At 22.7% G+C, this 27663-nt stretch overlaps 11 protein-coding genes across 11 annotated transcripts; 4 read left to right on the top strand and 7 right to left on the bottom strand.

The window, feature by feature from the left end:
• Nucleotides 1-156: 156 nt before the first annotated feature.
• Nucleotides 157-1680, bottom strand: DDB_G0279291 (hypothetical protein; the record flags this gene model as incomplete). The annotated part of the gene is made up of 2 exons (XM_636683.1): nt 157-246; nt 349-1680. 2 exons carry the CDS (start codon nt 1678-1680, stop codon nt 157-159), a joined length of 1422 nt encoding a protein of 473 aa, XP_641775.1.
• A 291-nt stretch (nt 1681-1971) lies between these two features.
• Nucleotides 1972-3097, top strand: pmmA (hypothetical protein; the record flags this gene model as incomplete). Its single annotated transcript, XM_636682.1, has 4 exons — nt 1972-2037; nt 2177-2365; nt 2471-2662; nt 2795-3097. 4 exons carry the CDS (start codon nt 1972-1974, stop codon nt 3095-3097), a joined length of 750 nt encoding a protein of 249 aa, XP_641774.1.
• Nucleotides 3098-3258: 161 nt separating this feature from the next.
• Nucleotides 3259-4717, bottom strand: DDB_G0279287 (cysteine desulfurase, mitochondrial precursor; the record flags this gene model as incomplete). The annotated part of the gene is made up of 2 exons (XM_636681.1): nt 3259-4308; nt 4415-4717. The coding sequence occupies 2 exons, from the start codon at nt 4715-4717 to the stop codon at nt 3259-3261; spliced, it is 1353 nt and encodes a 450-aa protein (XP_641773.1).
• A 961-nt stretch (nt 4718-5678) lies between these two features.
• On the top strand, nt 5679-12249 carry DDB_G0279397 (hypothetical protein; the record flags this gene model as incomplete). The annotated part of the gene is made up of 4 exons (XM_636680.1): nt 5679-5741; nt 5918-6148; nt 6253-11985; nt 12097-12249. 4 exons carry the CDS (start codon nt 5679-5681, stop codon nt 12247-12249), a joined length of 6180 nt encoding a protein of 2059 aa, XP_641772.1.
• A 188-nt stretch (nt 12250-12437) lies between these two features.
• Nucleotides 12438-14580, bottom strand: DDB_G0279285 (UBX domain-containing protein; the record flags this gene model as incomplete). The annotated part of the gene is made up of 4 exons (XM_636679.1): nt 12438-12850; nt 13075-13969; nt 14061-14343; nt 14450-14580. 4 exons carry the CDS (start codon nt 14578-14580, stop codon nt 12438-12440), a joined length of 1722 nt encoding a protein of 573 aa, XP_641771.1.
• Nucleotides 14581-14962: 382 nt separating this feature from the next.
• mybV (myb domain-containing protein) lies at nt 14963-17581 on the top strand (the record flags this gene model as incomplete). Its single annotated transcript, XM_636677.2, has 3 exons — nt 14963-15211; nt 15313-15663; nt 15770-17581. 3 exons carry the CDS (start codon nt 14963-14965, stop codon nt 17579-17581), a joined length of 2412 nt encoding a protein of 803 aa, XP_641769.2.
• A 129-nt stretch (nt 17582-17710) lies between these two features.
• DDB_G0279279 (hypothetical protein) lies at nt 17711-18947 on the bottom strand (the record flags this gene model as incomplete). The annotated part of the gene is made up of 2 exons (XM_636676.1): nt 17711-18762; nt 18836-18947. The coding sequence occupies 2 exons, from the start codon at nt 18945-18947 to the stop codon at nt 17711-17713; spliced, it is 1164 nt and encodes a 387-aa protein (XP_641768.1).
• A 207-nt stretch (nt 18948-19154) lies between these two features.
• DDB_G0279277 (hypothetical protein) lies at nt 19155-20370 on the bottom strand (the record flags this gene model as incomplete). The annotated part of the gene is made up of 2 exons (XM_636675.1): nt 19155-20048; nt 20179-20370. 2 exons carry the CDS (start codon nt 20368-20370, stop codon nt 19155-19157), a joined length of 1086 nt encoding a protein of 361 aa, XP_641767.1.
• A 460-nt stretch (nt 20371-20830) lies between these two features.
• Nucleotides 20831-22702, bottom strand: DDB_G0279275 (hypothetical protein; the record flags this gene model as incomplete). Its single annotated transcript, XM_636674.1, has 2 exons — nt 20831-22264; nt 22433-22702. 2 exons carry the CDS (start codon nt 22700-22702, stop codon nt 20831-20833), a joined length of 1704 nt encoding a protein of 567 aa, XP_641766.1.
• Nucleotides 22703-24177: 1475 nt separating this feature from the next.
• On the top strand, nt 24178-24505 carry DDB_G0279273 (hypothetical protein; the record flags this gene model as incomplete). Its single annotated transcript, XM_636673.1, has 2 exons — nt 24178-24188; nt 24274-24505. The coding sequence occupies 2 exons, from the start codon at nt 24178-24180 to the stop codon at nt 24503-24505; spliced, it is 243 nt and encodes an 80-aa protein (XP_641765.1).
• Nucleotides 24506-24961: 456 nt separating this feature from the next.
• On the bottom strand, nt 24962-26267 carry DDB_G0279271 (hypothetical protein; the record flags this gene model as incomplete). The annotated part of the gene is made up of 4 exons (XM_636672.1): nt 24962-25351; nt 25442-25775; nt 25880-26031; nt 26115-26267. 4 exons carry the CDS (start codon nt 26265-26267, stop codon nt 24962-24964), a joined length of 1029 nt encoding a protein of 342 aa, XP_641764.1.
• Nucleotides 26268-27663: the final 1396 nt, after the last annotated feature.

Here is a 27663-nt window from a genome sequence, read left to right as displayed (position 1 = left end):
TAAAATTTGTTGAATTTGTTTAAACCTTCATTATTAATTGGAAATAGTGAATTGGATTTCCATTAATATATTAAATTATTAAATAAATTTAAAATAAAAATAATAATAAAATAATAAAATGATTTTAAAGATATAATGAAATAAAGGTTTATTTATTTAATCAAACTTGGAATGAGCATCTAATAAATAAATAACACAACTTAATAATTTCTTGGCAAATGGAATATCTAAGAATTCATTTGGACCCTATATATGTATATAATTTTATAAAATAAATATGTTTGTTAGTATTGATAATGGAAAATGATTTGGAAAAAAAAAAAAAAAAATTTTAATAAAGATACTAACATGAGCATTTGAACCTGGACCTAATAAACCAGTAACGATAAATTGACAATTGAAACGGTCATGTAACATTTTCATGAATGGGATGGAACCACCTTCACCCATGTATACGTGGTCTTTGCCAAAGAAAAGATTTGAAGCTTCTCCTAATGCTTTTTCTAATTCTGGTCTAGTTTGTGGTGAATCCCAACCTGAAGCACATTTATCCATTTTGAAGGTAACTTCAGCACCATATGGTGGATTAGTTTCGAAAATTTCTTTTAATACAGTTGATGCATCAGCTGCTTTGAATGATGGTGGTAAACGAACACTAACTTTAACGGTGGTGTGAGTTCTCATGACATTACCAGCATTTGAAGTGTGTGGAATACCTTCAGCACCGGTGATGCAAATAGTTGGATACCAAGTTTTGTTGATCATCAATTGGGTTAAATCTTTAGTGACTGGAGTGGTATTTTTGTACCATGAGAATTCATCATAGATGGTTTCGCCTAAAATTTCAGCACATTTTGCGATTTGATCTAAACGATGTTGTGGAATTTCAACGTGTAATCTTTTATCGACTTCACCAGTTAATTGATTTTCAGCACGATCTAAAACTTGACGAAGAATACGGAATGAAGATGGAACGATACCAGAGGCACTACCGGAATGACATGCTTCATTTAAAACCTTTACAGTTAAATCACCAGTTAAAACACCTCTAAGTGATGAGGTCATCCATAATTGATCATAGTTACCACAACCACTATCTAAGCAAACTACCAATGATGGAATTTGAATTTCAGCTTGGAACTTCTCAACATATTGTGGTAAATGGATTGAACCAGATTCTTCGGAACCTTCAATGATAATTACATAACGATCATGTGGAATTGATTGTTCTTGCAATGCTTTGATTGCAGAGATTGAAGCAAATGTTGAATAACCATCATCTGCACCACCACGACCATAGAGTTTGTTATTCTTGATGACTGCTTTGTATGGATGTAATCCTTCATCCCATGCATCAGTGAGTGGTGGTTGTTTATCCATGTGACCATATAAAAGTACAGTTTTAACTTTTTCAGTTTTGGTTGCTTCGACTACCATGAAAATAATTGGTGTTAATCCTTCAATTCTTTTAATTTCACATGAAATACCTTTGATACCTTGTGCTAAGATCCATTTCTCTAATAATTGAATTGCTTCTTCTGTATAACCATTGGTTGCCCATTCTGCATCATATAATGGTGATTGATTTGGAATTTCAATATATTTTGAAAGTGTTGGTAAAATATTTTCATCCCATGCTTTATTACTAAATTCTTTAACTTTTTCAATATTTAATGACATTTTATTTAATTTAATTTTATCAATTGGAAAATAAAATAAAAAATAAAAAAAAAAATGAAAAATTTATAAAAAAATTAAAAAAAAATGAAAAAAAAATAAAAAATTAAAAAAAAAAAAAAAAATAAATTAAAAAAATAAAATAAAGTGTGCTTTCACTGCGAACATGAGTCATCCAAATTTTTTTTTTTTTTTTTTTTTTTTTTACTTTCATAAATTTTTTTTTTTTTCTTTTTTAATTTTCTTACACCCATCACTTTTATATTATTACAAAAATATATTTTTAATAATAAAATGTCTTTAGTTCCAAATACAATTTGCTTATTTGATGTTGATGGTACATTAACAAAACCAAGAAATGTAATGTTAAAAAAAAAAATCCTAAAAAAAAAAAATCCTAAAAAAAAATCTCATTCTATTTTTGGCAAAAGCAAAAAAAAAAAAAAAAAAAAAAAAAAAAAAACTATACATATATTAATTTAATCATTTTCTAAAAAAGGTAATTACACCAGAAATGAAAGATTTTTTAGCAGGATTAAGAACCAAAGTTGAATTAGGTGTTGTTGGTGGTTCAGATATTAATAAGATTAAAGAACAATTAGGTGAAAATTGTATTAATGAATTCCATTATCTATTTGCTGAAAATGGTTTATTATCTTTTAAAGATGGTTCATTATTAGCAACTCAAGTAATTATTATTATTTATTATTTTTTTAATTTCAAAAAAAAAAAATATATATATACTCCTCCCAACATTTTTTTTTAATTAATAATATTTAAATTACATTATTAGGATATTAAAAAATTTTTAGGTGAAGAAAATATTAAAAAGTTTATTAACTTTGTTTTACATTATATCGCTGATCTTGATATTCCAATTAAAAGAGGTACTTTTGTTGAATTTAGAAATGGTATGATTAATATTTCCCCAATTGGTAGAAATTGTTCACAACAAGAACGTGAAGAATTTGAAAAATATGACTTGGTAAGTAATTTTTAAATTAATAATTATGATAATAGAAATAGTTTATTAATTTTTTTTTTTTTTTTTTTTTTTTTTTTTTTTTTTTTTTTTTTTTTTTTTTAAAATAATTAATTTATTTTCAATTAATTTTAGGAACATAAAATTAGACCAACAATGGTATCAATTTTAAAAGAGAAATTCCAATCATTAGGATTACAATATTCAATTGGTGGTCAAATTAGTTTTGATGTTTTCCCAATTGGTTGGGATAAAACTTATTGTTTACGTCATTTACCAGAGGATAAATATAAAACAATTTACTTTTTTGGTGATAAAACATTTGTTGGTGGTAATGATTACGAAATTGCAAATGATCCAAGAATTACAAAATCATTCACAGTTACATCACCAACTGATACTAAAAATTTCCTTTCTGAATTATTTTATAAACAATAAATAAATAAATAAATAAAATAAATTAAAAGGTAGTTTTTGTTTTGTTTTGTTTTTTTTTTTTTTTTTTTTTTTTTTTTTTTTTTAATTATTTTAAAATTTTATTTAATAATTAATAATAATAATAATTTGTGGTTTTAGTTTTTAGTTTTTTTAAATTTAATTTAAATTTGACTCCATTCAATTGTTTTAATATCAATACCTTCTTGAACCATTTCCCAAAGTGGTGACATATCTCTAAGACGTTGAACATTCTTTTTTAAGATTTCAATTGTGTAATCAATTTCTTGTTCTGTTGTGAAACGACCAATACCGAAACGAATTGAAGAGTGAGCCATATCTTCTTCAACACCTAAAGAACGAAGTACGTAGGAAGGCTCTAAGGAGGAGGAGGTACAGGCACTACCACTTGAACATGCGACATCTTTGATTGCCATTAAAAGGGATTCACCCTCGACATAAGAGAAAGAGATATTTAAATTACCATAGTAACGTGCATTTAAATCGCCATTTACTTTAACATTTGGAATATTATCAGTGATACCCTTTAAGAGACGGTCATATAAATATTTAACCCAAGCGGCATCATGATTCATCTCCTTCAATGCTATATCACATGCGGCACCCAAACCAACTGCCAATGTCGATGGGACAGTGCCACTACGAATACCACGTTCTTGACCACCACCAGTTGTGATTGGCTCGATACGTACTCTTGGTCTACGTCTGACGAATAATGCACCCACACCCTTTGGACCGTATATTTTGTGACCGCTAATCGAGAGGAGGTCAATATTCATATCATTGACATCTATTGGTATCTTACCAACTGCTTGTGCAGCATCGGTGTGGAAGAAAACACCATTCTCTCTACAAATTTTACCAATCTCTTTAATAGGTTGAACTACACCAATCTCATTATTAACTGCCATAATTGTTACCAATGATGTTTGTGGTGTAATTGTGTTCTTCAATAACTCTAAATCTACTAAGCCATTTTCACCCACTGGTAAATAAGTCACTTTAAATCCCTCCATCTCTAAATGTCTACATGAATCTAATATACACTTGTGTTCTGTAACTGTTGTAATAATATGGTTTTTCTTTTCTTTATAAAATCTTGCTACACCTTTAATTGCAATATTACCTGATTCTGTTGCTCCACTTGTAAATATAATTTCTTTTGAATCTGCACCAATAATTTTTGAAACTTTCTATAAAAAAAAAAAATAAAAAAAATAAAATTAAAAAAAAGTTAATATATATATATATATTAATTATTATTAATAATAATTATACATAATAATTACAACAACATACTTCTCTTGCATCTTCAACTAAATCATTTGAAGTCCAACCATATGCATGTGTTTTTGAATGTGGATTACCATAATTTTCAGTATATAATGGTAACATTGCATCCAAAACTCTTGGGTCGATTGGAGTTGTTGATTGCATATCCAAATAAATTGGTTGTTTTTCACCAGCAATACCTCTATTTGGTTGTGGTAAAGTTGCAAACCATCTATTGTTATTATTCTTATTTATAAAACCATTATTATTTATTCTTGATGATGATGATATAATACCATTTTTAACAAATTTTAAAATTGATCTATTCATAATTATATTATATAAATATTATCTTTTTTTTTATTTTTTTTTTTTTTATTTAAATTTCCTAAGATGAAGATTGAAATAAAATAAAAAATAAAAAATAAAAAATAAAAAAAAAAATTAAACGTTTCAGAAAAAAAAAAAAAAAAAAAGATTCCAAAAAAAAAAAAAAAAAAAAAAAAAAAAAAATAAAATAAAATAAAATAAAAATTAAAAAAAAAAAAAGAACACCTTCGAAGAATCTTGATATTCGTTTATTAATTAAACGAGTGATTAATTAATTAATTTAATTATTTCCAAATCTTATTTTCATTTTATAACTAATATTTTTTATTACCATTTTTTTAATTCTTTGATTTTTTTTTTTTTTTTTTTTTTTTTTCTCTAAAACACTTTATCTTATTTCATTTTATTTTATTTTATCTTATTTTTTATTTTATTTTTTTTTTTTATTTTTCTTATATTTTATTTTTTTGGTTCAATAACAAATTCAATCAACCAATATGCAATAAATAGGTTAGGTTAGTTTCGATTTAAAAAAAATAAATGTTATAATTAGATTTAATTTATAAAAAAAAAATAATAATTAAAATTTATAAAATATAAAAAAAAAAAAAAAAATAAATAAAAAATAAAATAAAAATCTTTTTTCCATTGACAACAAATCAAAAAAAAAAAAAAAAAAAAAAAATTAAAAATAAAAAAAAAAAAAAAATCTTTTTCTTTTTAAAATTTTTTATTTTTTTTATTTTTTTTTATTGTAAATTTTATTTATTTATTTATTTGTTTATTTATTAATTTATTTATTATTAATTTATTTATTTTTTAACTAAATCGCTCACCCTTTTAAATCAATGAAATAATGACCCAACATTCAAATTTTAATCATACAGGGCACCACAACCACCACCAAAATCATCACCACCAAAACCACCACCATCATCATCATCACTATCAACCTAATCAAATGAATACAACTCAAGGGAAGATATCGTTACATGATATTTTTGAAACATCACATGGAGATGTTGTAAGTACAGTTTTTTTAACTCATCCACTTTAATAGTAAAAATAAATAAATAAATAAATAAATAAATAAATAAATAAATAAATAAATAAATAAATAAATAAATAAATAAATAAATAAATAAATAATAAAAGTAACATTTTATTATTAACAAACATATTATATAAATATTTATATAGTTTATAGTATCATCATTATCTAATAAAAAAGATACACAAATAATTAGAATAGAGGGTAGATGTGGTATGTTATTATTTGAGGGATTACCAGGTGTTGATATATTTCCAAATCATAGACAAGCAGTAGCATATTTAAAGAAAAAACATACACTCAAATCAAATATTAGAGTTTTTGCAATTTTAGGTTACATTATTTCTGAAAAATCTTCTCATTTATTAGTTGCAACAAAGGTAAAATATAAAATATTAAAAAAAAAACGAACAATTACTTTATTAACTTTTACTTTTTCTTTTTTTTTTTTGTTAATTTAAAAAATAATATTCGAAATGAAAAGATTAGAAATGAAGGTGAACTATTAGGTAGTTACCCAATTAATACAATTATTGAGACATCATGGATTAAAATCGATTTATCATATTTATCATCTTATCAATCTAATGAAATTCAAACAGAAGAAGGATGGGCAACAACATTAGTTGATGATTCAAATATTGATTCATCTGTATCTTCAAATAGTAATAATAATTATAATAACAATTATAATGATAATAATGAAAATAATAATAATAGTAGTGGTTCTTCTTTCTTTTCATTTTTATCTTCCTCATCATCTCCTTCAAATAATAATAATAATAATAATAATAATAATAACAATAGCAATAATAATAATAATAATAATAGTAATAATAATAATAGTAATAATAGTGGTAATACGAATTATGATTCACTAAGTAGTAGTAGTGGTGGTAATAGTAACAATAATAATAATTATGATAGCAGCTATGGTAATAATAACAATAATAATAACAATAATAATAATAATAGTAATAATAATAATAATAATAATAATAATAATAATAATAATAATAATAATAATAGTAATAATAATAATGATCCAACAGTTAAACAAATGTTAAAAGATTTACAAACATTTCCATTAGATGGCACACATTTTTATTGTGAATTATACGATTTAACCAATTATTTCCCATCAAATTTGAATACACCACATCAATATTGTTCAGAGTTTACATGGAATGAATGGATGAGAAAACCATTTGAAAATGCATCATTATCACATCTTTGTGTTGTATTATTACAAGGATATGCATCAGTTAAATCTATATCAAATTTAAATGTTTCAATAGCTTATTTAATGAAAAGATCAAAATTAAATCCTGGTACTCATTTTTATTCACCTGGTATAAATGAAAATGCAAGTCCTGCTAATGAATATGAAAGTGAGTTAATTATGTGGAAAGTTCAAGATAAACAATCAATTTTAATTAATAATATTGCTAGTAGTAGTAATAGTAATTTATCTGATTTAGATAAAAAATCAAATTCTAATAATAATAATAATAATAATAATAATAATAATAATAATAATAATAATAATAATTCTACATCAACAGCATCTACAACAGCAACGGCAACAGCAATATCATCATCATTATCAATTTCCTCAACAACAGCATCATTATCATTATCATCTTCATCAACCGCACCAAACACAATAACCACAACATCAACAGCAATACCGAAAGTTGATCTAAATAAAAATAATGATACAGATGATTCAAATAATAATAACAATAGTAATGGTGGTTTAACTAATAATACAACTAATATAATACCAAATAATAATAATATTAATGAAAAAGTTATACAATGGACATCACATGTTTGGAGAAGAGGTACAGTGCCATTATGGTGGAGAGCATTCTCAAAGAATCAAGGATCAAATGAAATTGAATTATTTTTAAAGGATAGAGGTAAAGAGAATCCAAATCCATTTGAAAAGTCTGAAAGTTATTATCAAAATCTATTGAATAGATATGAGAAATTCTATCAAGAGAATAAAGATACAAATTTAGCAGGTATACCAACCATTCAATTAATCAATTTATTAAAACAAGAGAATGATAAGCAAGAGGTAATTCTATCACAATTGTATCAGAAATCTTGTGAAAACGTTACAACTTATTTAAATGTAGATTTACAAATGTATACTTTTGATTGGATTAATATATTAAAAGCAAATAATAATTCATTATCAAAAACTGTTCAAAATCTATGGGATTCAACAAAATCATCTATAGATAGTGTTGGTTTTTCAAATGGTTTAATTAAACCATTTGATAATAATCAGTTAATAAATTTAAATTTAAATTTAAATTTAAATTTAAATTTAAATTTAAATTTAAATAATAATAATAATAATAATAATAATAATAATAATAATAATAATAATAATAATAATAATAATAATAATAATAATAATAATAATAATAATAATAATAATAATAATAATAATAATAATAATAATAATAATAATAGTGTGGGAGGTGTGGGAGGTAATAATAATAATAGTCAACAAATTAATAATATTACATCACCATCACCATCATTATCATCATCATCATTCTTACCAATGATTTCATCACCTTTTATAAAAAATAATATTACACCATTATCTAATCCATCACCAATATTAAATCCATTAGGTACAAGTGGTGGTTATAGTTCAAATGATTTCATTAATTCATCATCATCATCATTATCATCATCAACATCCTCATCATTACTACAACAACAACTATATGGATCATTTTCACAATCACCTCAAATTTCAAATGGCTCATCAACAACAGCAACAACAACAACAGCAACATCATTACAACCAATTTCAACATCAACAAATAATTCATCACCATCATCATTGGAAAAGAAATTCATATTTTTAAATTATCATCCACAAAAAGAGATTATAAGATATAGTTGTTTAGATTCATTGGAAAGAGTTAATATTGTTTTATTTTTTAACTTTTTTCAAATAGTTTCAAAGATGGGTTCAGAACTTGGTATACCATCACTTAATGAACTTTTATCATTTGGTTCAAGTACTTTGGATTTCACTTTAACAACTTTTAAATCTTTAAATTTATTTGGACCATTGATTGAATTTTATGTTTGTAGTTCTGATATTTCAAGTATTTTATATCATAATAATCCACCAACTCCTAATCCTATTATGAGAGAATTGGTACAACAATTACAACAGCAGCAACAACAACAACAACAACAGCAAAATTCAACATCAACCACTAAAACTAATTCATCTAATTCCAATACATTACAATCATCAACTACAACTTCAACACAAGCAAATAATAATAATAATAATAATAATAATACCAATGGTATATTAAATAAAAGTTTAACATCCACTGTATCAGCGGTAACACTATTATCATCATCATCACCATCACCATCATCATTATCATCATCATCATCAACTAATAAAAATGCATCAACATCAACAAATTCAACAACATCAACAACAACAACAACACCAACAACAATAACAACAATAACTACAAGTCATTTATTAAATAGTCAAAGAAAATATCAATTAACACATTCAGATGAAAATAGAAGTTATCAATATTTATTAATGTTGGGTAATTGTTTTGGATTTTCATCAAGATTTTTCCCATTTAATTCAAGTATTGGTAAAGATTTATCACCCTATTGGATATCATCAGCACCATCATCATGTGTAATGTCATTACCAACATTATTATGTAACAATGGTAGTAATTTAAATCCATCAATTCTTATACGTGATATTGATGATTTCTGTTGGATATCACCACTCGATACTAATCAAGTTGAAATGGTAATCTATTTAGGACAACCATGTGTTGTTACAGAGATTTGTATAACGGTTGCTCATGGTATCAATGGTGATACCTATCCAAAGACAATGGATGTTTTACTTGGTAATTATTATGATCAAGTTAGTTTCGTCCTACAAGATGTTGAATTACCACGTTGTACAACCGGTACAAAGCTATCCTATATCCTACCAAACTCACCATGGGAGGCCTATTCATCAAGATTTAATCAAACCAATAATTTGGGTGGTGGTGTCTCATCCGATAGATACTTCAATCGTATTGTTAAACTGTTATTCACAGGTACTCATACACCAATGACAATTGGAAAAGTGGAAGTATTTGGTTACCATTCCAATAGTTATTTCAATAATAATAATCAATTAACTTTAAATATTAATCCAACCTATAGAAATTCAATTGATTTCAATAAGAATTATCATAGTAATAGTAGTTATACTCAATCTATAACAAATGATATTTATCATCAAATGGAAAGAAAAAAACAACAACAACAAAAATCAAATAATTCAATTTCAAATACTTTTATAAATTATCAAATTGATAATATTTTAAATATTTTAAATCAATCTTCTTCTTCCTCCTCTTCCTCCTCTTCTTCACCAATTTCACCAAGTAGTCCAAATGGTAGTAAAAATAATAGTTTTAATGATTATAATTCTTTATTAAAACATCAACAACATCAACAACAAAAACAACAATTACCAATCGAAATGTTAAAAACTGATTCACCAAATATAACTTCTGAACAACAAGATGAAATTTTATTATTTAATGATTATAATAATAATGAAAATCAAGTTAAACAAAAACAACAACAACAACAACAACAACAAGTTAATCAAAAACAACAACAACAATTAACTGAAACAATTCAATTAAATAATCAAATTGATAATAATATTAAAATTAAACAATATGAAAATAGTATAATTGAATTAAATTTAAAAGGTATAGTTACATTTTTAGAATCATTAGAATTAGAGAATAAGAGAGTTCAATTTGGAATTTCACCACAAGAGAGAGATAAAATATTGAAAAAGTTAAATATAAATAGTAATCTATTGAATCCAGATAGATTTATATTTGAACGTGATGAAAAGATTGAAGTTAACATTAGAAAGAGTAATAAATATAAATCAACAGTTTGTCAAAGACCACAATGTAGTAAACCTTTGGTTTTCTTTGACAAGATTAGACATCAACAATGTTGTTATTGCTATAAAAGATATTGTCCAGCTTGTGTATCATCAAATCAAGTTAAAATATTTGAATTTGAGAGTACAAAGTTAATATCGGTTTGTTATACTTGTGCTATTTTAATTGGTAAACAGGAACAGTTGTTTAGAAAAGTTCAAATCTCTGATCGTCAATATTATCTATTAAAATCAAAATTTAAACCATCATTCTATCAAAAGATTTTATTGGATCTACATTTCAATCAAAATAATGTAAATATTAATTTAAATTCATTATCAAACTTACCAACAACTTATGAATCAATTGCAGAAATGTTAACACCATTGGCTGAATATCCAAAAGGTGGAATTATTAACTCTGTTCCAACTGCTGCATTTGAATCATCGCCACCAATTGAATCAATATTATTGGCTCCTTCAATTTTACCATTGAATATGTATTGGAAAGCTCCAACTGATATTAATTCAGTGGATATCGATGTTATGTTATCCTATGAGTCAATGGTTTATTCAATCTCTTTGATTGTCGACTCGATTGGTTATCATAATTATGATTTACCAATCATTTCAATATCTTATGGTAAAACTTTTACAACTAGAGATCATTATCAAGAGATTGGCCAATGGGTATTACATCCAAATGCTTGGAGTTCAGGTGACCCAAATCTTGTTATTCAACCATCATCTTGTGTTTCCTTTATCTTGAGTAAACCAATTCAAGCTCGTATCATCTCGTTAAGATTTACATTACCTGCCATTCCAACATTTTTAAGTGCCCTCCAATCTGGTATCATACCTTCAAAACCACAACTTCATATTGGTAGAATATCAGTTCATGGTGTTTTCTCTGATTCACTCTCTGATATCTCAACTTGGTCCTCTTCTTCATTGCCTTTATCTCCTTCTGATAAAGATCTCTATGACAACACCCTCTATTCCACATCTTTTATCACTGCTCCAAAAAGAAATCCAATGAAAACAAATGTTCAAATAAAATCAAATAAATCAATTCATATCTCTTTGGCTTATCAAGTACCAAATCATATTAGAGGTTTTAGTTTAATAATTACTCATGATGAAAATGAAGGTGTTAAATCTCAAGTTAAAGGTATTTCAATTAGTTTTTATAGTGTAAATCAAAAAAATGAATTATCTTCTCATCAATATGTAAGTTAATTTATTATTATTATTATTATTATTATTATTATTATTATTATTATTATTATTTAAATTAAATAAATTATTAATCATATCCTCCCCTCCTCCTCTTTATTTTAGTTAACTCAAATTTTAGTACCAAAATGTAGAATATCATCTACACTTTATTTTGATTTTCCAATTCCTTTACCACCAAATTATATTTTAGCTTTTGAATTTATTTCAAATTATGGAGGAAAAACAAATTCATTCCCAAAAGTAAATTTATATTAAAAACTTTTTTTTTTTTTTTTTTTTCACCAATTAGTTTTAAAAAACAAACAATAAATTTTTTGATTTTCAAATTGAAACTTGTTTTTTTAAAATCTTACTTTTATTTTATATAATTCTCTTTAAAAAAAAAAAAAAAAAAAAAAAGTAAAATATTTTTAAATTCTATTTATAAATTAACTTTAAAATGTTTATTTTTTTCCAGCTGTAAACCATTTTGGAACTGGTCGTTTTTGAGAATCACCTTCTTTTTCATTATTAAACATTGAACGTAATGCTCTTTGTCTTTCTTTTTCTTGTTCATCCTCTAACTTTAATTGTTTCTCTTCTTCAATTTTCATTTGCTCTTCAATTCTTTCTTGTTCTTCTTCTTGTTTATCTAATTCTTCTTGGGAAATTGTTGAAGTGGTGGTGGTGGTTGTATTATTGTTATTATTATTATTATTATTTTTATTATTTGATTCTTCAATTAATTCATTAACTAATTCACTAAATATAAGTGTAGTACCTGGTGAAACACCTAAAAATATTTTTGCTCTTGGGAATAAACCTTCTTTTAAAAATGTAGTATTTAAATCCAAAGTTTTATTTGGTGGTGTTGTGTCTATAAATAAAAATTAATTAGTTTGAAATAGTAATTATTATTATTATTATTATTATTATTATTATTATTATTATTATTATTATTATTATTATTATTATTATTATTATTATTATTATTATTATTATTATTATTATTATTATTATTATTATTATTATTATTATTATTATTATTATTATTATTATTATTATTATTATTATTATTATTATTATTAATTGTTTACTTACATAAATAAACTGAATCATTTGGTTGAGCTAGAATATATTCATTAATATATTTGAGTAAATTTGAAATTTTCTCTCTTATTAAAAATTTCATTTCTAAAATTTTTTGACCACCTGGAAAAACAATACGAATGATTGACGTACTAAAATTTTTATGTTTTTTATAGGCTTCTCTTTCTCTCATTGCTTTAGTTCTTAATACTGAATCAAATTCCTCTTTTTCTTTTTTAACTCTTTTATTAGCCTCAACTAATCTTTTAATATCCTCTTCTGTCATTTTTTCATTGTGTCTAATTGATTTTGGATCAACTTGATTATTTGATGGTGTATAAACTAAAAGTTCTCTATCTTTATGATCCATTGTAGCAATTTTTGGTGGTGTTGAAACTTGAACATCATTATTTGATGTTGTTGTTGTGGTAGTAGTAGTTTCATTATTATATGTTTTATCTGGTAATGGAATATTAGATGATGGGTTTAATCCTAAATCAGATATTGGTGATTTTTCTACATTTTTAACTAATGGTGAATCAATGTCCATAGTTGGAGTTGAAACATCAGAACTTGTTGATTGTTGTGTTGGTGGAGAAATAATTATTGGAGATTGTTGTGAACCACTACTGTTTTGGGATTTAGTTGAGGATTCGCTATTGGTTGGTGAATTTGTTGTTTTTGGTGATTCTTCTTTAGTTGTATTATTGGTAGTAGTTGTAGTAGTAGTAGTTGTTGTTGTTGTTGGTGATTCTGTTGGTGTTGATGGTGATTGATATGATACAATAATTGGTAATACCTCTTCATTAGTTCTATCAGTTTGTTTAAAAGTTAATTTAATTAATGATGCTTCATTAACATTTATTGATGCTAAAGATGATTTTTGAAGTGATTCAATTGTTGAGATCTGATAAAAAATAAAAATAAAAAAAAAGATTAATTAATAAATAAATAAATAAAATGATTATTTAACCTCTGATATAGATAAATATATATACCTCTCTATTTAAAATTGTTACAACTGGTTCAATGTATTGATTAACATCATTGAATCTTTTAGTTAAGGATAAGTTTTGTTCGGTTTCAAATGTTAATAAAATATCCCAAAGTGTTGAACTTGTTTTAAAATTTGATTGAAATCTTTTACCATCATCCATTTGAATTGCAATCTTTACTGTTGAGATTGAGGCTCCTTTTTTTTCCATTATAGTAACTCTACTTAAATTTGGTATACCTGATAATCTAAATGGTAATGATAAATTAACATATGTTGATCCATACCTAAATTTATAAATAAATAATTATTATTAGTCATTGCAAAAAAAAAAAAAAAAGTTAATTACAAAAATGAAGAAAAAATAAAGAAAAAAAAAAAAAAAAACCTTACATTAATTGGAAACGTGAATCATCAATTTTAAAATATTGGCAAGCTTTTTTTAATACCTCCATCATTACAGTTGATGCAATGACAGGTACTGTAGTTTTACCAGTTTTATAAATTATATGTATAGATGACATTTTTTTATTATGATTAAAAGATGATTAAAAAAAAAAGAAAAAAAAAAAATTAAAATTCTTTTTTTCACCCCTTTTTTTTTTTTTTTTTTTTTTTTAATTAAAAAATTTTTTTATTTTTAATTTTTTTTTTTTATTTAATTTTTTTAAAATTTAATTTTTTTCTATAAATAACATCAATTTTAAATAATTATTTATTTTTTCCAATTTATTTTTTTTTTTTTTTTTTCCTCTCTCCATATATTTTTTTTTTATTTTTATTTTTTTTTATTTTTATTTTTTTTTTGAAATTCACCAATCAATTTCGGATTTGTTATAAAATCATAAATTAAACAAATAAATAAAAACAAAAATCAAAAATCAAAAATCAAAATTATTTGAAAATATGGACACAAGTCAAGATATTGTAATTGCAGACTCAAACACAACAGATAATGTTGAAGTTAGAAGTATTTCACCAAGAGTTGCAGCTATATTTGATGATATTTATTACTTTTTCTATAAAGAAATTGATATTGAATTTACAAGATATACAGATAATAAATTAATAAGTGAAAGAATGTATGGTAAAAGAATTGATTTCTTTATAAGCATTTTATATATAACAAGAAATATTATTGAATCATATAATAATGTAAGTCCTCCATAGAGAGAGGAATTGATAAATTATATTTTATTTATTATTATTATTATTATCATTATTGTTACTATTTACTAATAAAATTATAAAATTAGGTTGAATTATTAAAATGTTTTTTTAAAATGTTAAATCATTGTTCAAAACCAAATGAAAACATTGAAAACTTTTTAATGAAATTGTTCACATATTTACATAGTGATTCAATTTTAGATAATATTGAAATTATCAGAGCATTAAGAGATAACAAATTAAAGATTAGAAGAGAAACTCAAGACTACTTAAATCAAATACTTGATAAATTTTATAAAAAACCAAAAGAAGCTGAAGAAAGAGATGGTGATGATGGTTTACCAATGGAATTTGTACGTCAAGATACTTTATCAAAATTATTTAGAGAGATTTATAATGATATTAGAGATCTTTTACCTGAACCAATTCAAGTTAGAGTATGTACAAACAAATTATAATTTATTATTATTATTATGCTTTATATATATGTATATTAATTATATTTTATTTTACATTACTTTTAAAATTTTATATTTTTTTAAGCATTTATTATCAAGAAATATAGATGGAACATTCAAATTAAAGGAAGTATTATTTTATGAATTTGATAGAGTTAGTGAGGATCATTGGTTTTATGACGATGGTAAACAAAGTAATATTTATTCACCTGAAGAAATTAATAACAACACTAATAATAAAAATTCAGTTTTATTAGATGCAAATGATAAAAATGAAAATAATAATAATAATAATGATGATGCTGATGATGCTGCTGCAGATGATGCAGATGATGCAGATGATGATGATATGGATGATGAAAGCGATAGTAATAACAATAACAAAAACAGTAACAATAAAAACAGCAACAATAAAAACAGCAACGAAAATAATAAAAATAAAAGAACTAAAAGTTCATCTAAATCTCCACAATTACCTGGATTATGGACAGATGAAGAATGTAGGTCATTAATTAAGGCTGTAATGATAATAGGTCATAGATGGATAAAGATTAAGGAGGATTATTATTCAACATCAAAAAGAAAACCAAGTCAACTTAAAGATAAAATGAGATCATTAAGAAAAAGATATGGGGATATCAAAAATATTGCAATTGCTTATTTCACTAAAGCAGAAATTATCGAAATAGAAAAATTGGCCGTTCTATTCCAACAAAAGGAAGAAGCTCAAAAATTAGCAAAAGAAAAAATTGATTCATTATCAAATATAAAATCAACCTCTAATACCTCTGCCGCTTCTGGCCATAATAAAGGTAAAAATGAAAATAATGATAGTGATGAAGAGGTCGATCAAGATAGCGATAATGATAGTAATAATGAAGATAATCAAAATGAAAGTGAAAGTGAAAATGAAGATGAAAATGATAATAATGAAAAAGAAAAAGAAAAAAGAAATAAAAAGAATTCAGCAGTACCACCAGCACCAGCACCACCAAAGAAATTAAAACCAATTGAAGAGGAAGAATCTGACGAGGAACACAATGATAGTGAAGAAGATAGTCAAGAAGATAGTGAAGAAAATGAATACATAATCAAACAAAAAAGAAAATCAAATCAAATAAAGTCATCACCAAAAAAATTAAAAACAAACCAAAGTGTTGATAAAAGTGAGGATGTTAATCAAAGTCATAAAAGCAAATTAAAATCTAAACCTCAAAGAAAGGTAGAGAAAGAAGAATCTGAAAAGGAAGAATCTGAAGAGGAAGAATCTGAGGAAGAGGAGGAGGAGGATGATGAGGACTATGAAAGTGAAGAGGATAAAAAGAAGAAAAAATCAAAAAAAACACCATCAAATCAAACTTCTACACATACAACAACAACCACAACAACAACAAGAAAATCAAATACAAAACCAATAGTTGTTTCAAGTGAAGAGGATAGTAGTGATGAGGAGGAAAAAAGAAGAACTAAAACTTTATCAAAGAAATCAAATCAAACTCCAACCACACCAACAAAGAAACCAAGTCAAACTCCAACAACTCCAACCAAAAAATCAAATCAAACTCCGACCACACCAACCAAGAAACCAAGTCAAACTCCAATAACTCCCACTAAAAAACCAAACCAAACTCCAACCACACCAACAAAGAAATCAAGTCAAACTCCAATAACTCCAACTAAAAAATCAACAAATAGACCAAAATCAATTGAAGAGGAAGAAAATGAACAAGAGGAACAACATGAAAAAAATCAAAATAAACCACTTAAAAAAAGAGTGTCAGAAGATTGGTCAAACTCATCAGATAAAACTTCAAATAAAAGATTCAAAAGTCCAGAAACTTTAAATAAGGATTCAAAAGAAAATAAAAAAACAATTTCCAATTCAAGAAGAAAATAAATAAATAAAAATAAAAATAAATATGTTTTTTTTAATTTAAAGGCAATAGAATGTTGTTGTTGTTGTTATTATTATTATTATTATTATTATTATTATTATTATTATTATTATTATTGTATATAATATATTTTATTTTTTCTTTTTTAAAGCTTGTTGTTTTTTAATTAAATATCTATTATATAAAGAATAAATTATATTAAAAAGTAAAAATAAAATTGCCCAACCAGCATTAACACCAAACGTTATATTTATATATTTTGTATCTAAAAATGGGCATAACTGGAATTGATATTCAAATATTTCTTTTTTATCATTATTATTATTATTATTATTATTTATTTTTTTAAATTCAAATAAAGCAGAATAACCACCATATCCACCCATCATTGACCTAATTGTATATTCAGTTGTATTGAAACCTGATGGATTTGAAGGGAATTGATAGATACAACCATCATGATCATGACCATTAAAAATGAAAAGTGGTTTAATTTCATTTAGGATATAATCAGTAGTTTCTTTTGTTAACATTGTTTGTTCTTTTACATGATTGTTTGGAGTATGTTTAACTTGATATTCTTCTCTACATAACCATGGATATTGACGATAAATTGGTAATGTTCTATCTATACTAGCAATATCTTTATATAACGGTATATGAGTTACAATGATTAATGGTGATTGAGTTGATTCTGCATCATGTTTTAATTCTTTTAAATGAGTCCATGCATCAGATTGTAATTTCTCATCAAATGATGAATCTAAATTAATCGAATTAACAACGCCAATTAAATGACCGCCAACAAAGAATTTATCATTGATTTTACCAAATGATGATTCGAATCTATTGATACGTGCTTCTGTCACTTCATTTGCATAGCCAACGTCGTGATTACCTGTGACATTGATTAACTTTGTGTGGTCCTTTAGTGGTGAGAAAATAGCCCTATATCTATCAGTTCTCTTGGCGAATTCTTCATCATTAATATATTGTGATGAGAATAAGTCACCTAATACAACCACTATTGATGGATTTAAATAATATTCAATATTACTAACAATATGTTTAAAATAATTATCATTAAAAAATATATTATATTTTCCTTTTAATCCTTCTCTTCTTATTCTAAAATCACCTTCCATTTGTGGATCTCCTAACATTATTATATTTGTTGTTTCAACTATAAAGATAATAAAAATAATTAATATTTATTATTTATTATTTATTATTTATTATAATTTAATAATATTTACCATCTTGATTAAATTTCCATCTACAGAAAAACATATAGTTATAAATATATAAATTTAAAATAACTAAACCAATTCCAAATATTATAAATGCTTTATTTAATAGGTTAACCATTTTTATTATTATATATCTTTTTTTTTTTATTACTAGTGTGTAAAAATTTTAATTTAAATTAATTTTTTAAAAAAAAAAAAAAAATTAAAAAAAAAAAAAAAAAAAAAAAAAAAAAGGGTTGTGTTTGATGAAAAATATAAAAATAAAAATAAAAAATCTAAAAATATTTAAAAAAAAAAAAAAATTATTTTTATTTTATATTTATATTTAATTTGATTTTTTTGAACTATAATCAACTTTATAACCTTTCCATTTTGAAATAAAAGAAAGTTTATCATTATTTGTAATTTTAGTTCTACGAGTATTAATTAAACTTGAAAGTGATTTAAATAATTGATCAAACCATTCATTCTCATCACTTAAACCATTGTTATTTATATATTGTGATAATTGTGATTGTTTTGGTGGTGGTGGCATACAAGAACGACTAAGATAATGAATTTGAATACTATTTGAAATTTGACAACAAACTAAAAATAAATGTAAGAAAACATTACCAACTGATGAATAACATGGTGAATAAATTCCATAATGATATGATAAACCAATAACATGAATTGATAATTTATTTGCAGAAATCTCTTTAAAAGTATTAAATTGTGATTGTGATTGTGATTGTGATTGTGATGGGAAAATTGGAGAAATGTCTAATAAACCTTGACCATTTGAAGTTGTACCTTCTGGGAAAATAACTAATGGACCATTCCAAGATGACTGAATTGATTCAACTAATTTATTAGTATCCACTGATTTAGACGATAGTTGAATTGGTGAATAGATTGAATTCTCCAATGCTCTACCCAATGTTAATGGTATTAATTTTCCAATATTTTCATTTAAATTCTTTTCATCATTTGGTGGAATTGCAAATGTTGGTGAAAATTTATAACAAAGATAAATGATATCAACATATGAACTATGATTACAAATGATTATATCCTTTCTTGTACATTGATCAATTGATCCACTTGCAACTTTTGATCTACTTAATGTTTCTGTAAATTCATCTAATTGAATAAATCCCATACATAATAATATAATTCTACCAATTATAATATCAAAAAATCTACAAATCATTCTACTTAACCATCCAATTGGTATCTAAAAAAAAAAAAAAAAATAACATATATAAACATAAATATATATATTTTGGTGTTAGTTTTAAAAAAAAAAAAAAAAAAAAAAAAATTTTTTTATTTTATATTTTTTTATTTTTTTATTTTCAACATACTGATCTTGCAATTATATTAAATATTATTAATAAAGCTGTTAAAATTAAAATAATTGGTACTCTTATAATACTAATGATTGGACCAATAACAAACTTTATAATATAACCAAAAACTGAAACACTTTTAGCTTTTGGTGGTAATAATGGATGAATACCAGTTGGTCCATCTCTCCAATTTGAAAATTTCTCCATTTTTATCTATTTGTTTTTTAATTATAATTTAAAAAAAAAAAAAAAAAAAAAATGAAACAAAATTTTTTTTTTTTTTTTTTTCACAAAAATTTTTTTTAATTTTTTTTTTTTTTTTTGATCAACCAAAAGAATTATTCTTCCAGTAATTCCATTTTTTTAAGTAATCAAACCAATATAAATCACACTTTTAAAAATGAGTTTAAAAATTTTAAAAATAACAAGAAAAAATAATAATAAATAGATCATAACATTTTTTAAAAATAAAAACCTATTAATTTATTTTTATTAAGTTTTGATCAAAACATACATAAATAAAGATTTATAAATTTAAATCTGTTTTTTTTTTTTATGGTTATAAAATATGATTTTATTTTATATTTTGTTTTATTTTATTTTAATTATTTTTTAAGAGAAAAAATAAATATTATTATAAAAAAGTTTTTTTTATTTTTTAAAAAATTTAAATTAAATCGTCAACATTTTCATTTAAGTTGACAAAATTAACATTATTAACTTTTCTATTTATAAAAGATTTAACTTTATATAATTTTTCAAAGAAAAGTGAATTGATACTATCTAAAATCTCTTTTGGTAATATTAAAATTGAAATTACAAAAGTTACAACTGCTAAACAAGTTGAAAATAAGAAAACATAAAAGCAATCAACAGTATCAGTAAACATCATACCACTAATTAATGGGCCAACTATTCTACCAAGTGAACCAGCCATACCAATTACACCCATTAATGTACCTTGACTTGCTTTACCAACTGATGAAGATAGAGTTTTAGAAAACATTGAAACAATAACAGTTTGAGCTAATGGATAACCGAAACCCCAAATTAATAAAGACCCAATTGTGAATCTAACCCAACCCAAATCACTTGTAATACAAACACCACACCCAATAATAATGATAGCAATACCAGTTATCAATATCCAAAAGTCGTTAATTAATTCCTTTTTAGAGATATAACTAATGCCAAGAAGAATTATAATACCAACAACACCCATACCACCGAAATAATAACCAGAGGTACCATCATCTTTATCATCAATTAATAATAAATAAATTGGGGTACCAAGAGTTTCGAAAATACCAAGAATACCTCTCACCAAAAAGTTTAATATAATAAATACTAATAAACTTTTCAATGCACTTTTATCATTAATTAATATTTTAATTAATGATTGTTGATCATTACCTTCAATATTTGTTGTTGTTGATTGTTTTTTAATAATATTGTCAGATGTTGAAGTATCAGTTGATATACAAGAACCAGTTGTTGAAACTGAATCTGATGTTTCAATATCTTGTTGTTGTTGTTGTTGTTGTTCTTGTTGGGTTTGTGGTTGAATTTTTAAATAAGAATTTGAAGTTGGTAAAGTTGATTTAATTGGATTTGAAAATTGGATTATTAAAATTAATAATAAAGCACTATTGAAAATTGTTAAAAACCAGCCTGGTGAAGTTAAAGAATTTACACTAACTGGTGGAATAATATAAAACATTGGTAATAATTGTAAAGTTGATCCAATAATTGGAGTAATTGCAAATCCAAAGAATTGGACTGCACTAGCCCATGCAATATAGGTAGTTCTTTCTTTTGGTGTTGAAATCTCTGCAATATAAGCACGAACAGCACTAAGTGTACCTGCACCGAAACCCAATAATAATCTCGAAATAATTAAAATTATTCTACCGGTAGCTCCATTATCTAAATAAGCAAAACAATAAAATATAGAACCAACAATACAAATTCCAACAGAACCAATGAAAACTTTTCTATATTTTAATTTTGATGATAAATAACCCAATAAAATTGTTGAAATAAATCTACCCACACTAAAAGATGAAACTACGATACCAAGAAATGAGGAATCTCCACCAACCTAAATTTAAAAAAAAAAAAAAAAAGATAAAAAAAAAGATAAAATAAAATATGATTAAATAAAAAGTAATTAGTAAAATTGAAATTCCAGTTTTTTTTTTTTTTTTTTTTTTTTTTTTTTTTTTTTTTTTTTTTTTTTTTTTTTTGAATAAACAAAATAATAATTTACAGTTTCAACATAGGAAGGAGTTGTTGGAAGAACTAAACCTCTGGCACTTTCACTAAGGAATAAAACTAAAAATACAATACAAATGTTGTAAAAAGATTTACTGTAATTATTTATTAAAGAAAGTGGGGGTTGCGGCTGGCCTTCAGAGTCATCGGTTACCAATACTACTAAGGATTCGGATTTTTTATAGGAATCACATGAAGAATTATTATTATTATTATTATTATTTTTAATATTAATTGTATAATAGTCACCACTCGGACCTGTCATTTTTAAATGTTATTTATAGATATTTAAAATTATAATTTGATTTTTAAAAAATAAAATTTTTTTTTTTTTTTTTGGAAATAAATAAATAAATAAAATAATTATTTATTTATTTATTTATTTATTTATTTATTTATTTATTTATTTATTTATTTATTTATTTATTTATTTTATTGGTAGTTTTTGTTTTTTTCTTTTTTTAAAAAAAAATGATCTTTTTTTTTTTTTTTTAAAAAAAAATAACTGTATTTATTTATTTTTTTATTTTAGGTTTTTTTTTTTTTTTTTTTTTTATACATTTTTAATTTATTCATTTTTTTTTTTTTTATTTTATTTTTTTAAAACATTAATTTTTCGGCGACGTGGTCTGGGGTAAAAAATATTAAAATATGAATAGAAGCTTCGCCCCAATTACACCATACACCTTTTTGCACCATGCAATTAATGCAAAAAATTTTTAATTTTTAATTTTTTAATTAAATTAAAATTTATTTTATTGGTTCAAATAAAAAGAGGAAAAAGAAAAAAATTTTAAAAAAAAAAATGTAGTGTTATTATTATGGCACCACCTACCAAACAAAATGATTTTAAGATTAAAATAAAAATAAAAAATAAAAATAAAAAAAAAATGAAAAAAAAAATGAAAAAAATAAAAATTATTGATATTACCCCCCCCAATTAGGAGTTTCATTTTATCTAGATTTCATTTTTTTTATTATGAAAATAAAATAAATAAATAAAAAAATAAACAACTAAAATAAAATACTAAATAAAATTAAAAAAGGAAATAATTTTTAAAAATTAAAATAACATTCTTATGAAAAAAAAAAAAACATATGAAATATTATTTATCAATATTACTTTTTTTTTGTTTTTTGTATTTTAATGTTTTTTTTGTTTTTTTTTTTTTTATTTGGTTATTGTCATTTTAAACACTTTTAAAAAATAATAATAAATTATAATAAAAATAATAAAAAATAAAGGTTTTGTCATTATATAGTAAATTTGTAAAAAAAAAAAAAAAATAAAAAAAAATAAAATAAAAAATTAAATAATGATAATATTTGAATTTCAAAAAATGATTTTTAGATCAATCAAAAGAGAAAATAATAAATAGAATATTATTATTTAATTTAGATCTCTTTAAAAAAAATAAAAAAAAAAATTAAAAAAATTAAAATTAATTAAAATAAATTAAAAAAACGATTAAAAAAAAAAAAAAAAATAAAAAAAAATAAATTAAAAAAAAAAAAAAAAAAACCTTTTTTATTTTCATTGAATTTAATTTAAAACTAATAAACCACGTTTTGAAAATAAATAAATAAATATTTAACTTTTTTTTTTAATTTTTTAATTTTTTTCATTTCAAATTAAAAAAAAAATATTAACAAATAAAAAAAAAAAAAAAAATATACCTTTAAAATATTAATTTAATAAAAAAAAAAAAAAAAAAAAAAAAAAAAAATTAAAAATAAAGAATGGGTTCAGAGTAAATATATTAATAAATATTTATTTTCAATTATCTTATTTATAAATATTAATATTTTCTTATTATTTCTAAATTAAAATAATAGAGATAAATTTGTAACAATCAATTTAAATGACATCGAACTCGAAATGGTTGGAACAGATACAAGTAATAGAGATATTGGTGTTAAAGCAATAAAAGAGTTGGAAAATTATTCAAATAATCAACAAATTGAAAAAAAAAAAAAAAGAAAAAGAATAATTATAGCTATTTCTATAATTGTTTTCATTTTAATAGTGGCAGCTGTATTGACCCCAATTTTAATCATTAAATTGTAAAAAAAAAAAAAAAAACAAAACAATGAATTTCAATTTATTATTAATAAGGTGTGGAACTTTATTAATACTTCATTTTTATTTTATCTTTTTTTTTTTTTCAATATAACAACTGGCTCAAATTCTTTAATAATTTTGGAAATTTCAAAACAAAACGAATCGATAGTGTTAAAATTCCTTTTTCATACACCCAAAAAGAAAAAAAAAAAAAAAAAAAAGAAAAAAAAAACTCCATTTACAACAGTGTGTTTATCCTATAATTATTAAAAATTAATACAAAAATAATAATAATAATAAACTATTTTTTTTTTTTTAATTCTTCCAAGAATAATTAAATTAAAAATAAAATAAATAAATTTAAAATAAAATAATTATTTCCATTCTCTTTTTTTTTTTTTTTTTTACTATTTTACAAATTTAAACAATATGTTTATTATTATTTATTATTTATTATTATTATTAATTATTTTTTTTAACACTTAAATTTGGTAATGCTACAGAAGAAACACCAAACATTGGTAATGATTGAAGGTCAACAGTTTCTTCAGCAATTAAATTTGTAGAAGTTTGAGATAAACTTAAAATTTGTTTAAGTGCATTTAAATATTTAATAGTGATAATATATTTTGAAACATCAACTTTTGAATCCTTATTTAAACCAACAGCTCTTGCAATCTCTTTAATAGTTTTAACTTCAGCTTGAGCAGAATTTAATTTTGCTTGAGCAGCACCTTTTGCTCTTGAAACAATCTCTTGTGCTTCACCTTCTGCTTTCTTTATCATTGAATCTCTTAGACCCTCACTTTCAATTACTTTAGTTTGTTTATGTGCTTTTGCTGTAATAATAATCTATAGATTATAATAAAAATATATATACATATTAGTATATATGTATATATATATATATAATTTTATATGTATCTATAAGTTGATATTTACTTCTTTATTTTTTAAATCAGCATTTTTCTTTTTAGCTAAAACTTCAGCTAATCTTCTTGCTTCAACTCTTTGAACTTTAACAAACACTATTTCAACACCCCATTTATTTGCTTCACTTGCCATTAAACCAGTGAGAGCATTTAATAGGTGTGATTCTTCAATGATTTGATCAATCTCTAATGTACCTGCTAAATTTCTTAATTGAGCTTGTAATAGTTTTGAAAGGATATTTGGTAAATTTACACAACTATAAATCATTTGTTTTGGATTTGTAATTTTATATGATAAAACTGCATCTAAATCAACTGATGCACAATCTCTTGTAATAACAGTTCTATTTTAAAAAAAATAAAAAATATATAAATATTATTAGTTTTTGTATTTGTAATTGTCTTTGTGAGTGATAATAGTAATAATAATAATAATAATAAATCATACTGTTTTGGTAAATCTAAAACTTCATTTTGAGTTGAAATTCTTGTTAAATTTAAACCTTCTCTTAACTCTTTACCACTTGGTGTATCAACGTAATATGAATAATAAAATGTTTTTGGTCTATCAACCCATGGAATTGTCCAATGTACACCAGCCTTTTAAAAATTTTAAATTTTAACTATAATTAATATTTTAAATAATTTAAAAAAAACAAAATAAAATAAAATAAAATAATTACATGTAATATATTATGATATTGTCCAAAACGTTCTAGTATAATGATTTCTCTTTCTTTTAATATTAATAAACTCTTTTTAAGTAAAATTATAAGTATTATCAGCGCAATAACAACTGGTACAACAATACCAACAATATTTGATACTAATGTCATAATTTTTTTTATATATAAAAAATATGTGTATAGGTATGTGAATAGGTTGGATTGGGAAGAGGAAGGAGGAGGGAGGAATGTAACTTTTTTTTTATTTTGTTTGTTTTGTTTGTTTTTTTACTTTTTTATTTTTTTATTTTTTTTTTTTTTGACAAGATATATAAAAGTGGTGTGGAATAAAAAAAAAATAAAAAAAAATGAAATGGTGAAATAAAAAAAGTTAAAAATAATTTAATTAACGAAAAAAAAAAAAAAAAAAAATCATTAAAAAAATATTTTTTATGTTTTTTTTTTTTTTTTTTTTTTTGAAAGTTTGTCTCAATGAAATTTTAATTTTCTAATATTAGAAAAAAATATCTCTTTTTTTTTTTTCTTTTTTTTTTTTGTTTTAATCATTACTAGTGGTTTTTTAAAAGCCACAAAAAAAAAAAAAAGCCACAAAAAAAAAAAAATTAAAGTAAACCACCACATTGTTTCATTTTAACCTTTTTAATAGATTTTGAAAATTTAAATCATGATTAATTTTGAAAGAAATAAAATAAAATATTAATTGAAATATTAAAAAATATAAATAACAAAACAAGGAAAAAAAAAAAAAAAAAAAAAAAAATCAAATGGTTACAACCACCTTTTTATTTATTAAAAGAAACTCATTTATAAGCCATGTTTATAAATAATTATTGGTTGCCTCATTTTTTTTTTTTTATTTTTTTTTTTGTTTTTTTTTTTTTATTTTTTTTGGTGGTTTTAAAAAAATTTTGGTAATGTCTATATTATTTTAAATCTACTTGTAATTAATTTACTTTGATTTGGGTTCCACACACTTTATGTTTTTTTTTTTTTTTTTTTTTTTTTTTTACAAAATTTAGATCTAGTTTTTTAAACCACACTTACACCACTAAAATGTTGTGTTTAGAAATTTTAAAAATAACCATTCTATTTTTAACTTTTAGATTTATAATAAAAAAAAAAACTTTTTTGTTTTAAAGTTATATCTTAAATTGGCAAACTATATTTTGAAGCCACTTGAATAATTGCCTCATAATGAAAGTTACCCCCATCCAATAAAAAAAAATGATTAAAAAAAAAAACAATTTTTTAAAAAATATTGAGTGGGACCATATGATGATCTATATTTTTTTTTTTTTTTTTACATTTAACAAAAATAATAATTATGAAATAAAAAAAATAAAAAAAAAAAAAAAATAAGAAATTAAAATTTAAATAAAAATAAAATTAAAAAAAAAAAAAAAAATTAAAATAAAAAAAGAAAAAAAGAAAAAAAGAAAAAAAGAAAAAAAGAAAAATTGTATTCAAAGTACATTTAAAAAAACAACGAAATTAAGGATACATATAAATAATTTTTAAAAAAAAAAAAAAAAAAAAAAATACGTCA

The sequence above is a fragment of the Dictyostelium discoideum genome (assembly GCF_000004695.1).
Source record: "Dictyostelium discoideum AX4 chromosome 3 chromosome, whole genome shotgun sequence".
Classification (NCBI taxonomy): Eukaryota; Evosea; class Eumycetozoa; order Dictyosteliales; family Dictyosteliaceae; genus Dictyostelium; species Dictyostelium discoideum.
Note: the sequence above shows the minus strand (reverse complement) of the source record. Positions and strands in the feature narration are given on the sequence as shown.